Source organism: Rhinoraja longicauda, chromosome 1 (assembly GCF_053455715.1).
Source record: "Rhinoraja longicauda isolate Sanriku21f chromosome 1, sRhiLon1.1, whole genome shotgun sequence".
Classification (NCBI taxonomy): domain Eukaryota; kingdom Metazoa; phylum Chordata; class Chondrichthyes; order Rajiformes; family Arhynchobatidae; genus Rhinoraja; species Rhinoraja longicauda.
Window position 1 is genome coordinate 5,422,961 of NC_135953.1, and position 17,190 is coordinate 5,440,150.

At 47.4% G+C, this 17,190-nt stretch overlaps 1 protein-coding gene across 2 annotated transcripts in view; it reads right to left on the reverse strand.

Moving 5' to 3' along the window:
- The window catches only part of pcgf1 (polycomb group ring finger 1), a 64,032-nt gene that overhangs the window by 35,839 nt on the left and 11,003 nt on the right, over positions 1-17,190 (reverse strand). For both annotated transcript variants that reach the window (XM_078408725.1, XM_078408719.1), the window contains exons 2-3: positions 14,931-15,036; positions 1,431-1,583 (exon numbers count right to left, since the gene is read on the reverse strand). In XM_078408725.1, the coding sequence (XP_078264851.1) occupies positions 1,431-1,583; positions 14,931-15,036 (259 nt within the window). The remainder of the gene's footprint in view (positions 1-1,430; positions 1,584-14,930; positions 15,037-17,190) is intronic.

Here is a 17,190-nt window from a genome sequence, read left to right on the forward strand (position 1 = left end):
CGAAGGGCCTGTTTCCATGCTGTATGCCTACGACTCTATAATGTTTAAGAAACATTTAGACCGGTGCATGGATAAGACAGGTTTAGAGGGATATGGTGCAAAAGCAGGCAGATGGAACTTGTGTAGCTGGGACATGTTGGGTGGCACGGGTATGGGTGGCATGGGCAAGTTGGGCCAAAGGGCCTGTTTCACACTGTATGACTTCAATAGACAATAGGTGCCGGAGGAGGCCATTTGGCCCTTCGAGCCAGCACTGCCATTCAATGTGATCATGGCTGATCATTCTCAATCAGTACCCCGTTCCTGCCTTCTCCCCATACCCCCTGACTCCGCTATCCTTAAGAGCTCTATCTAGCTCTCTCTTGAATGCATTCAGAGAATTGGCCTCCACTGCTTTCTGAGGCAGAGAATTCCACAGATTCACAACTCTCTGATTGAAAAAGTTTTTCCTCATCTCAGTTCTAAATGGCCTACCCCTTATTCTTAAACTGTGGCCCCTTGTTCTGGACTCCCCCCAACATTGGAAACATGTTTCCTGCCTCTAACGTGTCCAACCCCTTAATAATCTTATACGTTTCGATAAGATCTCCTCTCATCCTTCTAAATTCCAGTGTATACAAGCCTAGTCGCTCCAGTCTTTCAACATGAAGAAAGACTGGATAGACTCGGCTTGTACTCGCTGGAATTTAGAAGATTGAGGGAGGATCTTATAGAAACTTACAAAATTCTTAAGGGGTTGGACAGGCTAGATGCAGGAAGATTGTTCCCGATGTTGGGGAAGTCCAGAACAAGGGGTCACAGTTTAAGGATAAGGGGGACGTCTTTTAGGACCGAGATGAGAAAGTTTTTTTTCACAGAGAGTGGCGAATCTGTGGAATTCTCTGCCACAGAAGGTAGTTGAGGCCAGTTCATTGACTATATTTAAGAGGGAGTTAGATGTGGCCCTTGTGGCTAAAGGGATCAGGGGGAATGGAGAGAAGGCAGGTACGGGATACTGAGTTGGATGATCAGCCATGATCACATTGAATGGCGGTGCAGGCTCGAAGGGCCGAATGGCCTACTCCTGCACCTATTTTCTATGTTTCTATGTTTCTAACATATGATAGTCCCGCCATTCCGGGAATTAACCTAGTAAACCTACGCTGCACACCCTCAATAGCAAGAATAGCAATAATTTCAGGACTCCATGACTCTAAAACCCCCACCCGGTCACGGAGAGAACGTACAAACTCCGTACGGACGGCACCCACAGCCAGGATCGAACCCCGGTCTCTGGCGCTGCGAGGCAGCAGCTCTACCGCTGCGCCACCGTAGAGCCCTCTTGTTCTGGTGAACATTCGCTGCACATTCCCCATAGCAAGTACACACATAACATCAGATCGTCAGACTGCAGAAGGGAAGGTTCTCAGGCAAGCTGCAGACGTACTTACTCTCCTGCAGGCCTGGCACCAGCTTGTAGACAATGTCTTGCATCACTCGATCCAGCTTGAGGTTGAGGAGAGGTTGGGTCTCGTGGATCTTGATGTTGCACATTGGGCAGTATTTGCTGGTCTGGAGGTACTTCACAATGCAGCTCTTGCAAACTGGAAAGGAAAAGGGGACCGTTGAATTGGGCGTACCCTCAAGACTCGGGCAAGCAAACGTCTCACATTGACCGGCTCCATCGCGGGCTGGCTCGGCAACTCGAACGGCCAGGAACGAAGGAGATTGCAAAACGTGGTGAACACTGCCCGGTCCATCACAGGTACCGGCCTCCCCACCATTTGAGCCACTACCTGAAAAAGGCAGCCAGCAGAAGAAAGCACACCAATGCCTCTTCCTCTGAAGTCTTGGGAAGTCCGGCATATCCACTATCAGTCTGAAGAAGGGTCTCGACCTGAAACGTCACCCATTCCCTCTCTCCTAGATGCTGCCTGACCTGCTGAGTTACTCCAGCATTTTGTAATACCTTCGATTTGTACCAGCATCTGCAGTTATTTTCCTATCCACTACGACGCTCACTAACGTCTACAGATGCGCCGTAGAAAGTATTTTATTGGGGTACATCATATCCTGGTTTGGGCTTTTGTTTTGTTTGGCACTAATTGTTAATGTAGCTTAGTTTAGAGATACAGTGCAGAAACAGGCACTTCGGCCTACCGAGTCCGCATCGACCAGCGATCACCGTACAATAGAACTATTCCACGCACGATTTACAACCAAAGTCAATTAACCTACAAAAACCTGTACGTCTTTGGAGTGTGGGAGGACACTGGAGATCCCGGGGAAAACCCACACGGTCACGGGGAGAACGTACAAACTCCGTACAGACAGCACCCGTAGTCAGGATCGGACCCCGGTCTCTGGCCTTACAAGGCAGCGACTCTACCACTGCGCCACCGCGCCGTCCCCCCTAATATTAGGTTTATTTTATTTATTGAACTGCTTTGTGTGTGTTTTACGGTGCTGTCTATTGAGGACTGTGTTTACAGAGCTGCTGCAAGAAAGTATATCCTTCTTCAGATTTCGGTACATATGACAATTAACCACTCTTGATAGAAGGACCAGGCAAAGAATTTGGCTGATGGCACCACTGAAGCTATGCCAGATCTTTGGAAACATCTCTGACTTATTAACAGTCTGTGGGGTTTTGCACTATCATAGCTACCGAGGGTTACAGTTATTAATTTATTGATTTTTAAAAAATTATATTTTATCTGTGGATTGCATTTAGAGGCATGTTAAGATTCAGCAAGTAAGAATTATATTGTTCTTGCCTATTGTACAGTCCGGCATATTTTCCCGAAACATATTATGGAAGCTGATTCACTGGGGACCTGAAAAAGGGAATTGGACTTTAGAAAAATCATTCAAGAATTATTAACAATGAAATTCTTACCTGCTGCAGCTTAACAGGTACATATTAAAACACAGGCAGCATCCCTGGAGAACATGGATTGGTGAAGTTTTAGGTCGGGACCCTTCTTTGATTGTGGGGTGAGGGGAAAGAAAGCTGGAAGAGGCATGGGGCAGGTCAAAGCCTGGCAAGTGATTGCTGTACACAGTAAGGTGGGGGGGGGGGGGGGAAGGAAGGGGATAATCAAACACTCCTGGCTCATTGAGTAGGAAGGAACTGCAGATGCTGGTTTACACCGAAGATAGACGCAAAAATCCTGGAGTAATAGACAATAGACAATAGGTGCAGAAGGAGGCCATTCGGTCCTTCGAGCCAGTACCGCCATTTAATGTGATCATGGCTGATCATTCTCAATCAGTACCCCGTTCCTGCCTTCTCCCCATACCCCCTGACTCCGCTATCCTTAAGAGCTCTATCCAGCTCTCTCTTGAATGCATTCAGAGAATTGGCCTCCACTGCCTTCTGAGGCAGAGAATCCCACAGATTCACAACTCTCTGACTGAAAAAGTTTTTCCTCATCTCAGTTCTAAATGGCCTACCCCTTATTCTTAAACTGTGGCCCCTTGTTCTGGACTCCCCCAACATTGGGAACATGTTTCCTGCCTCTAACGTGTCCAACCCCTTAATAATCTTATATGTTTCGATAAGATCTCCTCTCATCCTTCTAAATTCCGACGTTTCGGGTCCAGACCCATCTTCGGAGGAACGTCATCCATTCCTTCGCTTCCTCTGAGTTACTCCAGCATTTTGTATCTACTGTTGACTCCTTACTCTGCGTCTTTCCTTGGCAAACCAGCAGATGCTATTCCTTGTTTGTACGGTATCTCTGGAGCATTTGGATCACCGGGACAGAGAAGGCTGCGTTCCAAACGCTGCAGAATGGGCTTACAATAGATCGGCCCCTTATGGCTAATGTGGATATAGGAAGGCCAAAGGGCCAGACGGCAGCCAGCATCATCAGAGACCCACACCATCTTGGCCATGCACTCATTTCACCCCTGCCATCGGGAAGAAGGTTCAGGAGCCTGAAAACTGTAACGTCCAGGAACAGCTTCTACCCTACAGCCATCAGGCTATTAAACACCACAACCTCAAATAAGCTCTGAACTACAATAGACTTATTATTATTATTATTTACAGTGTACTATGTTTGCATATTCTGTTGTGATGCAGCAAGTGAGAATTTCATTGTTCTATCTGGCACATATGACAATGAAACACTCTAGACTGCAGCAGAAAGACAATACACGGCCACCGTCTGTTTGTTCATCTGCCCTCTGGTCGACGTTTCAGGTCGATCAAATCCCGAACAAACAGACTTAAGAACAGTTTTTACCCCAGGGCCATACGAGAACTGAACACTACCTTCTGCACTAGGCAACACTGTTAAAAACTTTTGTACTTAATATAATTGTATTTATTTGTTTTTGCATTTATTGCATATATGTTTTTACGCACCGTCAGGATTGGCTATTTTTTAATTTCGTTGTACTCGTTGCAATGACAATAAATGAATATTATTATATTATATAGTAAGCTGATTAAATGTTTGTTCATGCATCTGCTTCCCTTGAAGCACAATAACACCTACTTAATAACATGTGCTGCAATATTAACATCCTAACACTATTGAACACAATGTATGACACTCTATAACACAGAATAGACAATAGGTGCAGGAGGAGGCCATTCGGCCCTTCGAGCCAGCACCACCATTCAATGTGATCATGGCTGATCATTCTCAATCAGTAACCCGTTACTGCCTTCTCCCCATACCCCCTGACTCCGCTATCCTTAAGAGTATCTAGCTCTCTCTTGAATGTATTCAGAGAATTGACCTCCACTGCCTTCTGAGGCAGAGAATTCCACAGATTCACATCTCTCTGACTGAAAAGGTTTTTCCTCATCTCCGTTCTAAATGGCCTACCCCTTATTCTTAAACTGTGGCCCCTTGTTCTGGACTCCCCCAACATTGGGAACATGTTTCCTGCCTCTAACGTGTCCAACCCCTTAATAATCTTATACGTTTCGATAAGATCTCCTCTCATCCTTCTAAATTCCAGTGTATACAATTGTCCCGGCAGACCCATTGTCTCTGCCTGCTCATGCCCCACCGAACTTATCTCTACCTACCTTGACTCCATCCTATCCCCCCTGGTCAAATCCCTCCCCACCTACGTCCAAGACACCTCACACGCTCTCCATCTCCTGGATAACTTCCGGTTCCCAGGCCCCCACTCCCTCATTTTCACCATGGATGTCCAGTCACTCTACACTTCCATCCCCCACAAGGATGGTCTCGAAGCCCTCCGTTTCTTCCTCGACCGTAGAACCAGCCAATCCCCATCGACCAACACTCTCCTCCGCCTAGCAGAGCTGGTTCTTACCCTCAACAACTTCTCCTTTGACTCCTCCCACTTCCTCCAAACCAGAGGCGTAGCTATGGGCACTCGCATGGGCCCTAGCTACGCCTGCCTCTTTGTCGGGTACGTCGAACAATCCCTGTTCCAGACGTACACTGGCCCCATCCCCGAACTCTACCTCCGCTACATCGACGACTGCATTGGTGCTACCTCTTGCACCCATGCAGAACTCACTGACTTTATACACTTCACCTCCAATTTCCATCCTGCCCTTAAATATACCTGGACTATCTCTGACATCTCCCTCCCGTTTCTGGACCTCACCATCTCCATCACAGGAGAAAAACTAGTGACGGACATTTATTACAAGCCCACCGACTCGCACAGCTATCTGGACTACACTTCTTCCCACCCGGTCCCCTGCAAAAAGTCTATCCCCTACTCCCAATTCCTCCGTCTACGCCGCATCTGCGCCCGGGATGAGGTGTTTCAGACTAGGGCTTCCGAGATGTCCTCGTTTTTCAGAAAACGGGGCTTCCCCTCCTCCATTATAGATGAGGCTCTCACTAGGGTCTCTTCTACATCCCGCAACTCCGCTCTTGCTCTCCATCCCCCCACTCGCAACAAGGACAGGATCCCCCTCGTTCTCACCTTCCACCCCACCAGCCAGCGGATCCAACATATCATCCACCAACATTTCCGTCACCTACAACAGGACCCCACCACTGGCCATATCTTCCCATCCCCTCCCCTCTCTGCATTCCGCAGAGACCGTTCCCTCCGTAACTCCCTGGTCCACTCGTCCCTTCCTACCCAAACCACCCTAACCCCGGGCACTTTCCCTTGCAACCGCACGAGATGCAACACCTGTCCCTTTACCTCCCCCCTCAACTCCATTAAAGGACCCAAACATTCTTTCCAGGTGAGACAGAGGTTCACCTGCACCTCCTCCAACCTCATCTATTGCATCCGCTGCTCTAGATGTCAACTTATCTATATCGGCGAAACCAAGCGCAGGCTCGGCGATCGCTTCGCTGAACACCTGCGCTCGGTCCGCATTAACGCAACTGATCTCCCGGTGGCCCAGCACTTTAACTCCCCCTCCCAGTCTGACCTCTCTGTCATGGGCCTCCTCCAGTGCCATAGTGAGGCCCGCCGGAAATTGGAGGAGCAGCACCTCATATTTTGCCTGGGCAGTTTGCGGCCCGGTTGTATGAACGTCGAATTCTCCAACTTCAGATAGCTCCTCTGTCCCTCCCTTCCCCTCCTCCTTCCCAGATCTCCCTCTATCTTCCTGTCTCCACCTATATCCTTCCTTTGTCCCACCCCCGACATCAGTCTGAAGAAGGGTCTCGACCCGAAACGTCACCCATTCCTTCTCTCCCGAGATGCTGCCTGACCTGCTGAGTTACTCCAGCATTTTGTGAATAAATCGATTTGTACCAGCATCTGCAGTTATTTTCTTACATTCCAGTGTATACAAGCCTAGTCGCTCCAGTCTTTTAACATATGATAGTCCCGCCATTCCGGGAATTAACCTAGTAAGCCTACGCTGCACGCCCTCCAGAATGATATCAGGAGAAACAGCAACACCTGGTGGTATGAGCATGTATTGCAAGCACAATTTAGTTCAGCTTCATACTCTGGCTCTCACCAATCTCTACAGATGCCCTGTGGAAAACATTTCAGTTCAATTCAGTTTATTGTCACATGTACCGAGCGAGGTGCAGCGAAAAGCTTTTTGTTGCGTGCTAACCAGTCAGCAGAAAGACAATACACGATTACAGTCGACCCATTTGCAGTGCACAGATACATGATAAGGGAATAACGTTTAGTGCGAGGTAAAGCCAGCAAAGTCCGGTCAAGGATAGTCCGAGGGTCACCAAAGAGGTAGACAGTAGTTCAGCACTGCTCTCTCTGGTCGTGGTAGGATGGTTCAGTCGCCTGGGACGCATCGCAGCACAATTTGGGAACGGCTCCATCCAAGATCGCAGCCCAGACCATCACACTAACCAACCTCCCATCTAGTGACTCCATTTATACCTCGAAGGTATTTATTCACAAAATGCACGAGTAACTCAGCAGGTCAGGCAGCATCTCAGGAGAGAAGGAATGGGTTTACCTCCGTTGACTGGATAGCACTTGCTATCTCCACTCTACAATATTAGATCTAGAACCATAGGTTTAAGGTGAGGGGGGGGGAAGATTGAACAGGAACCTGAAGGGCAACTTTTTTCTTTACACTTCAGGGTGGTGGGTGTATAAAACGAGCTGCTGGAGGAGGTAATTGAGGCAGGTACTATTGCGACATACAGGAAACATTTAGACAGGTAGTTTAGTTTAGAGATACAGCGTGGAAACAGGCCCAACAGGTCCGTGCCGACCAGCGATCCCCGCACACTAACATTATCCTATACCCACAAGGGACAATTTTTACATTTACCAAGCCAATTAAACTAAAATCTGTACGTCTTAGGAGTGTGGGAGGAAACCGAAGATCTCGGAGAAAACCTACGCAGGTCACAGGGAGAACGTGCAAACTCCGTACAGATAGCACCCGTAGTAACTCTACCGCTGCGCCACCGTGCCGCCAGATGTAGTGTAGACGGGGCATATTGATCAGAGTGGGCGTTGGGCCGAAGAGCCTGTTTCCACGCTGTTTGTCTAATTTTTTTCCTTCTCTTTGCACTATCTGTTGTACGGCTGGATTGTACTCATGTCATGTATGATCAGCCTGGATAGCGTGCAAAGAAAACGTTTTCCACTATAGCTCGGTACATGTGACAGTAAGTGTTATGTATTTGTGCTATAATTAGACCATGAATAAATCTCGGACACACACAAGTATTCAAACATTCCTGTATTCATGTTAGCTCCATCTTAAGTCTTTCTCGCGCATGCGTACAATCGCGCAAGTCATTTCATATTAAAAGTCATTTCATATTAAATCAGGTTCCCATACCCAACAGTAAGAAATCAGTACCAATTAGAAAATCATTGTCAAGAAATGTAATTTACACACCCAACGTAGGGGGCATTGAGACAAGCCGTATCCCATCGATTGTCAATATAGATCACAAGTGGCACCAGGGTGGCACAGTTGCGCAGGCAGAGGTAGAGACACTTCCTTACAGCGCCAGAGACCTGGGTTCGATCCCGATTACGTCTGCTGCCTGTACGGAGTTTGTACGTTCTCCATGCGGCCTGCGTTGGTTTCCTCTGGGTGCTACTGTTTCCTGTGACATGCAGGTTTGTAGGTTGATTGTCCTCTGTAAATTGTAAACTGTCCCGAGTGTGTAGGACAGTGCTAGTGTACGGGGTGATCGCTGATCGGTGCAGTCTTGGTGGGCCGAATAGATGTCAAACTTTACTTTGGACATACTGCATGGAAACAGGCCCTTCAGCCCACCAAATCCATGCCGACCAACGATCCCCGTACACTTGCGCTATCCAACACACTTGGAACAATTTACAATTTTCAACTGAAGCCAATTAACCCATAAACCTGTACATCTTTGTGTGGGAGGAAACTGGAGCACCCGGAGAAAACACACAGAGTCACAGGGGGAATGTACAAACTCCGTACAAACAGTACTCGTGGTCAGGATCGGACACTGGTCTCTGGTGCTGTGAGGCAGCAACTCTACCGCTGCGCCACCGTGCTGTTTTCACGCTGTATCTGCGACTAAGTCGAAGTCTCAAAGTAAAGTACAGTCTAAAGCTCATCTCTAACACTCTCCTATCGGGGCATTACTCTGCATTTTCTCCACGGGAAATTGTATAATTGACAACTGAGGCACTGATTAAATTTCATAACCCATTCCCCCAAAATCTGCTAGTCATCTCTTTGAAAACAAATATGGAGATTTAGGTTCACCAATAAAAGTCACAATTACATTAAGATTTATGAAGTATGCGTTTTACTGCCAAGATGCAATAATATCAATAACATTTATTGCAGGGTGTTAAGTTCCCCAATGGAGCAGATATTAATTGACTCAGAGTTTTTCTTTAAAGAAAAGTCTGTATGAATATGTTGTGCTCAGCAAGAGCCATTGACGATGGAGGCAGTCGATGAAGGAAAGTTTGGGTGCCAACACCATGAACATTCAGCCCAGATTCTTGCTGGCTGGCTGGCTGAAGAGCAATGAATAGGGTCATAGTCCCACAGCACGGAAACAGGGCAACTTGCCCATGCCAACCGAGGCGGCCCATCTAATCTAGCTTCATTTGCTCGTAAAAAGACACAGAATGCCGGAGTGACTCAGAGGGACAGGCAGCATCTCTGGAGAGAAGGAATGGGTGACATTTCGGGTTGAGACCCTTCTTCAGACTGAGAGTCAGGGGAGAGGGAGACACAGAGATAATGAAGGGCAAGGTTTGGAAATGAGACATCAAAGGGGACGAGGATCAAGAAAAATGTAGAATAAATCATTGTTAGTTAGGGGAAGGTGGCAACGAAGCATAAAAAGATAAAATTTAATCGGGAGGACAGTCAAACTGGTCAGAGAACTAGCATGGGGTGGGATGGAGAGAGGGAAAGCTTGAAGTTGGAGAAGTCAATATTCATACCGCTGGGTTGAAGGCTGCCCAAGCGAAATATGAGGTGCTGTTCTTTCAATTTGCATTGGGCCACCCTCTGATACTGGAAGAGACCCAGGATAGAAAGGTCAGTGTGGGAATGGGAGGGGGAGTTAAAATGTTTAGTAACCGGGAGATCATGTAGGTTTAGGCTGACTTGAGTATTTGCTCGTGTTTACTTTAGTTCAGAGATACAGTGTGGAAACAGGCCCTTCGGCCCACCGAGTCCACACCAACCAACAATCACCCGTACATCAGTTCTATGCAACACACTCGGGCCAATTTACAGAAGCCAATCAACCTCCAAACCTGTATGTCTTTGCAGTGTGGGAGGAAACCGGAGCACCCGGAGAAAACCCACGCAGTCACAGGGAGAACGTACAAACTCCGTACAGGCAGTACCTGTAGTCAGGATCAAACCTGGTTCTTTGGCACTGTGAGGCAACTCTACCGCCGTGCCACTGTGCCGCCATGTCCCTCTAAACCTGGATCCTTGCAGTCACATTCTTCTCGTAAAGTCAGACACAGAGTCATACAGCAGGGTGTTAGTCCCTTCGGCCCAACTTGCCCGTGCTGACCAAGGTGCCTCATCTATGCTGGTCCTGCCTGGCTAGATTTGGCCCATTCCATGTACCTGTCCAAATGTCTTTCAAATCCTGTTCTGGCACCTGCCTCAACTACCTCTTCTAGCAGCTCTTCCATCTACCCAAGGCTCTCTTTGTGAAAAAGTTGCCCCTCTACTCATGATTCCCCCAAGCGTGTACGGAGTTTGTACGTTCTCCCCGTGACCTGCGTGGGTTTTCTCCGAGACCTTCGGTTTCCTCCCACACTCCAAAGACGTACAGGTATGTAGGTTAATTGGCTGGGCAAATGTAAAAATTGTCCCTAGTGTGTGTAGGATAGTGTTAATGTGCGGGGATCGCTGGGCGGCGCGGACCCGGTGGGCCGAAGGGCCTGTTTCCACGCTGTATCTCTAAATCTAAAAAAATCTAAATCTAATAAGACTGTGCATTCACCCCATCTATTTCGCTCATGATTTTACACCTCTGTAAGATCGTCGCTCAACCTCTTGCGCTCCAAGAAATAAAGCCCTTGCTTGGAAATCTCTCCCTTATAGCTCAGGCCATCGGGCAATGAAAAGCCTGGATAGAGTGGATATGGAGAGGATGTTTTCACAGCTAGGAGAGTCTAGGAGCAGAGGGCACATCCCCAGAGAAAAAGGATGCAACTTTTAGAAAGGAAATGAGGAGAAATTACTTTCGCTAGATGGTGACTCTGTGGAATTCATTGCCACACACGGCAATGGCGGCCCTCACTGGGTATTTTTAAAGTGGACATTGATAAGTAAATCAGCACTGACTGAATGGCAGAGTAGGCTCGATGGGCCAAATGGCCTAGTTCTGCTCCTATGTCTTATGATCTTACGAACTCGGGAGTTGCAAGAAACTGCAGATGCTGAAATCTTAACAGGGATGGGAGATGAGAATACGGAGAACAGAAGAGGAGCAGAGTGACTGGGTTGGTAAAAGATGGCGGAAGAAATATGTGCGATGCCCAAGTAGGACGAGGATCTTCAGATTTATAATAACTTGGGGAAAAAAAGGTCTGCCTTAAGACACCAGAATGTCTCATCTTCAAGCCCAAGGGCAGCACGGTGACACAGCGGTAGAGTTGCTGCCTTACCCAGGTTTGATCCAGACTACAGGTGCTGTCTACATGGAGTTTGTACGTTCTCCCCGTGACTGCGTGGCTTTTCTCCCGAGATCTTCGGTTTCCTCCAACACTTCAAAGATGTACAAGTTTGCAGATTAATTGGCTTGATGTATGTGTAAATTATCCCTAGTGTGTGTAGGATAGTGTTAATGTGCGGGGATCGCTGGGCGGCGCAGACTCAGTGGGCCAAAGGGCCTGTTTCCGCGCTGTATCTCTAAACTAAACTAAGAATGCAGAAAGCTGGGTGACTCAGAGGACAAGCCTGGAACTTAAAACAAAAACCTATTAACCATGATGTGATAAAAATTCTATAATCTCCACAGGTGGCACGGTGGCGCAGCGGTAGAGTTGCTGCCTCACAGTGCCAGAGACCCGGGTTCCATCCCGACTATGGGTGCTGTCTGTACAGAGTTTGTACGTTTTCCCCGTGTCCTGGGTTTTCTCCAGGATGTCTGGTTTCCTCCCACACCAAAGATGTACAGGTTTGTCGGCGCGGACTTAGTGGGCCGAACGGCCTGCTCCCACGTTGTACCTCTAAACTAAACTAAAATGTAGAATGGGCTCAGGGAAGGAATGGTAGGAGACAATGATAAGATGGAACCAAGAGAAAAACAAGTAAGACAGAATAAAAGGGAAAAAAATTGACTGGAGAGCTTGCGCTTTTTGTGACTAGTTGATTACAAGGTCATATTTTGCTGGGGGAACATGAGGAAGAGAAGATTCAGACCAGCGTCTGCAAAAGTGGGGGCAATATTCTATTGCTCAAAATGTAGAAACAAAGCTGGTTAATACACAAAAGGGCACAATGTTCTGGAGTAACCGAACAGGTCAGGCAGCATCTCTGAAGAAGGGTCTCGATCTGCAACGTCACCTGTCCATGTTTCCAAGAGATGCTGCCTGACCTGCGGAGTTACTCCAGCACTTTGTGTCTATTAGTTGTCGAGTCATAGTGTGGAAAAGGCGCTTTATACGATTATACAATAGTCCCACCTGCCTATGTTTGCCCATATCCCACTAACCTATCCTATCAATGTACCTGTCTAAATGTTTCTTAAAATATGATAGTCCCTGCCACAACTACCTTAAAAATATCCATTGACAGCCTCGACAGCCTTCTGTGGCAAAGAATTCCACAGAATTGGTTGTGATTGTGTGTGAAATTGTTTATTTTTATTGCTCTACTGCTGGACTGTAGGTGACCTTTCATTTCACTACATGTCTTGTATGTGTATGTGACAAATAAACTTGACTTGACTAAATAAATTCCTCCTCATCTCCTTCCTAAAGGAATGTCCTTTAACTCTGAGGCTGTGACCCCTAGTCCTAGACTCTCCCACTAGCGGGAACATCCTCTTCTCATCCACTCTATCCGAGCCTTCTCTGTTCAGTTCAAGGCACCATGTTTCTCGGAACGATGCTGCAGGCATGCGAGTAAGGTTAAAAAAAAAAAGGAAAAGAGCCGGGCACTTGGGCGAGGCATACAGCGGGGGTCAAACAATTGGAAAATTTACACACAAAATTACCAGTCTCAAGCCCCTTTTAGTGCAAAAACAGACATTACAAAATAATATGAATATGTCACTGTACACTAATAACATTTAAGTAAATTCGCACATTAATTGATAATCAGCCCAAAAAGGTGGTAATTGGCTTTTCTGCTGTTTTATATTTTAACCCCGTCTTAATTAATTTAGTTATATAATCTTACAGTTAAATTTAATATTTACTCATTACAGTTCCACCACTGATTTTCTGGCACTCTTGGTTGCAGAGCTTTGCTGGTTTATCCAGCAGGCCAAGGTTGAAACATATAAGATAATTAGGGGATTGGACACATTAGAGGCAGGAAACATGTTCCCAATGTTGGGGGAGTCCAGAACAAGGGGCCACAGTTTAAGAATAAGGGGTAGGCCATTTAGAACGGAGATGAGGAAGAATTTTTTCAGTCAGAGAGTGGTGAAGGTGTGGAATTCTCTGCCTCAGAAGGCAGTGGAGGCCAGTTCGTTGGATGCTTTCAAGAGAGAGCTGGATAGAGCTCTTAAGGATAGCGGAGTAAGGGGTATGGGGAGAAGGCAGGAACGGGGTACTGATTGAGAATGATCAGCCATGATCGCATTGAATGGCGGTGCTGGCTCGAAGGGCTGAATGGCCTACTCCTGCACCTATTGTCTATTGTCTATTGAAGTCGGTTAAGGGGATAGATTTGCTGGCTCCAGCTGGGCTGGAGTTCCACAGCCCCGGCCGCAGGTTGCAAATTCAACCCACCGATCAGCCATGGAAGTCCCGATGAGGTCGAGATTGGCTGCCTTGCCCAGCCTCGGTGCCACATTTTCGGGGAGACTTCCATGGCGCGGGGAATTTCTCGCCGAACCCATAGCGACCTCTAGCGGCCGAATTGACAAATTGGCCACGGAAGTCCCGATGAGGTCGAGATTGGCTGCCTTGCCCAGCCTAGGTGCCACATTTTCGGGGAGACTTCCAGGGTGCGCAGGGGATTTCTCGCGGAACCGCTAGCGACCTCTAGCGGAACCCCCAGTGTTCATTACAAGTCTATACAACGTTTCTTTTCTTTTTTTTCCCGATCCGATTTCTCAGCTGGTAAACACGATTTTCGCAAAGTGAAAAACGTGGAAAACATACAAAAAGCGCGGAAAATTGATCATTTAAAAACGCGGAAAATTCACATGCCTGATGTTGTCAAGCCGGAAAGGGTGCAGAGAAGATTTATGAGAATGTTCCAAAGACGTACAGGTATGTAGGTTAATTGACTGGGTAAAATGTTTTTTTAAAAATGTCCCTAGTGTGTGTGTAGGATAGTGTTAATGTGTAGGGGTCGCTGGGCGGCGCGGACTCAGTGGGCCGAAGGGCCTGTATCTCTAAATCTAAAAAATGTTGCCAGGACTAGAGGGTGTGAGCTGTAGGGAGAGGTTGAGTAGGCTGGGTCTAACAGGAACCAGAGTGGTAACTTTTTTACACAAAAGGTGGTGGGGTGTACGGAACGAGCTGCCCGAGGAGGTATTTGAGGCAGGTACAATCGCAACGTTGAAGAAACATTTAGACAGGCGCATGGATCGGTTATGTTTAGAGCGATATGGGCCAAACGCAGGCAGGTGGGAATAGAGCAGATGGGACATGTTGGTCGGTGTGGGCCGAAGGGCCTGTTTTCACGCTATGACTCTTTTGACCCGCTGCTGCCTCGCAAGTGCTATGACACAGCAGCCCTCATTTGAAAGCCGAACAGAAAGATTCTTTGCATCGCTGCTCCTCCCTCATCCCTGGACTCCCAGCCAACGCTGCACGGAAGGTCTCCGCACACCCTTTAATGTTGAGGTTCCATGAGTCAGCAACTCGGGAGAAGTCTCTCTTCAAAAACTCACATGCATGTAAACACTCTGTGATCGTGGTTGCATCGATGAAGTAGCCGGCACACAGATAACAGACGATGTGTTCGTTCAGGTCTTTAATCTTCACTTTTACTTCTTCCTGCCAACGATAAATCACAAGCCCGCGAGTCACGCAACTGATCGTATCAGCGGCCAGTGTCAACACCTTCTGACGATGACACTTAATTGTTAAATAGATCTTTAAAAACCGGGACAATTTATGCCAGAGATCTTTGCGGCAGAAGAGTCTGAAGGCAGGAGGTATAGATTTACGGTTTGATTAAAAAGATGGAGATGAGATTTATTTTCTAACCGCAGTGGGAGATAGCGTTTCGAATGCAGGACTACAAGGAGAGGGAAAGGTGCACGGGGAATGTGGGTCACTTGAAATTGGAAAACTCAATGTTTCAGAACTTTTATATTATCATGAAGAAATGTGGGCTTCATGCAGCTGAATGAAGCAAAGAATGTGGGCTTCACAGACTGGGCCAACAGTTAATTGCCCACCCCGACACAAAGTGCTGGAGTAACTCAGCAGGTCAGGCAGCAATCCTGGCAAACACGGACAGGTGACACCTTGGATCGGAACCTTTCTTCAGACACCTAACTGCCTTGTTATCATTTAATTACCCAACCCCAGTTGCCCGTGCGAAGATAGACACAATGTGCAGGAGGTAAGTCAGCAGGTCACACAGCATCTATGGAGAAAAAGATGGGCCGATCTTTCGGCTCGGGACCCTTCTTCAGCTGTCTGACCTGAAACGTCCGAACCAAAATGTCCAAAGGTTCCCTACCCGAAACGTCACCCGTCCTTTTTCTCCAGAGATGCTGCCTGCCCCACCAAGTTACACCAGTACTTGGTGTCTATCTTCGGTATCTACCAGCATCTGCAGTTCCTTTCTACACGCCCTTGTGACAGAGCTTGACTTGCTACAGTCCTTGAAACATAGAAAATAGGTGCAGGAGGAGGCCATTTGGCCCGTCGAGCCAGCATCGCCATTCATTGTGATCATCCACAATCAGTAACCCGTGCCTGCCTTCTCCCCATATCCCTTGATTCCGCTAGCCCCTAGAGCTCTATCTAACTCCCTTTTAAATTCATCCAGTTAATTGGCCTCCACTACCTTCTGTGGCAGAGAATTCCACAAATGCACAACATTAGTTTAGAGTCACAGTGCAAAAACAGGCCTTTGGGCCCACATCGACCAGCAATCCTCGCACATTAACACTGTACTACACACGCTAGGGACAATTTACATTTATACCAAACCAATCAACCTACACATCTTTGGAGTGCGGGAGGAAACCGAAGATGTTGGTGAAAAGACACGCAGGTCACGGGGAGAACAGTACAAACTACGTACAGACTGGGATCGAACCCGGGTCTCCGGCGCTGCATTCGCTGTAAGGCAGCAACTCTACCGCTGCACTATTGTGCCGCCCTTCGAGTGTTCGAATCACAGCATGGAAACAGGCCCTTTGGTCAATCGTCCATACAGACCAAGAAGCTACTCCCATTTGCCCATGTTTTGTCTACGATTATTAAGGGGTTGGACACGTTAGAGACAGGAAACATGTTCCCAATGTTGGGGGAGTCCAGAACCAGGGGCCACAGTTTAAGAATAAGGGATAGGCCATTTAGAATGGAGATGAGGAAAAACTTTTTCAGTCAGAGAGTTGTAAATCTGTGGAATTCTCTGCCTCAGAAGGCAGTGGAGGCCAATTCTCTGAATGCATTCAAGAGAGAGCTAGTTAGGGCTCTTAAGGATAGCGGAGTCAGGGGGTATGGGGAGAAGGCAGGAACGGGGTATTGATTGAGAATGATCAGCCATGATCACATTGAATGGTGGTGCTGGTTCGAAGGGCCGAATGGCCTACTCCTGCACCTATTGTATATAAAAACAATTAAAAAAATTCTAAACCTTTCTTATCCATGTGCCTGCCCAAATGTCTTTTAAATGCCATTATTGACCCTGCCTCAAATACCTTTTCCAGCAGTTTATTCCATATAGCCATCACCCTCAGACGTTGTCCCTCAGATCCCTTTTAAATCTTTCCCCTCTCACCTTAAACCAATGCCCAGTTTTTTATGCCACTTCTCTGGGAAAAAGTCGGTATGCATTCACCAGATCCCTTTAAAATCTTTCCCCTCATGATTTTAAAAACATATTTTCGACACACATGCAAGCTCCGAGCAGACTGCACCCGTAGTCGGGATGGAACCCGGGTCTCCGACGCTGCATTCGCTGTAAGG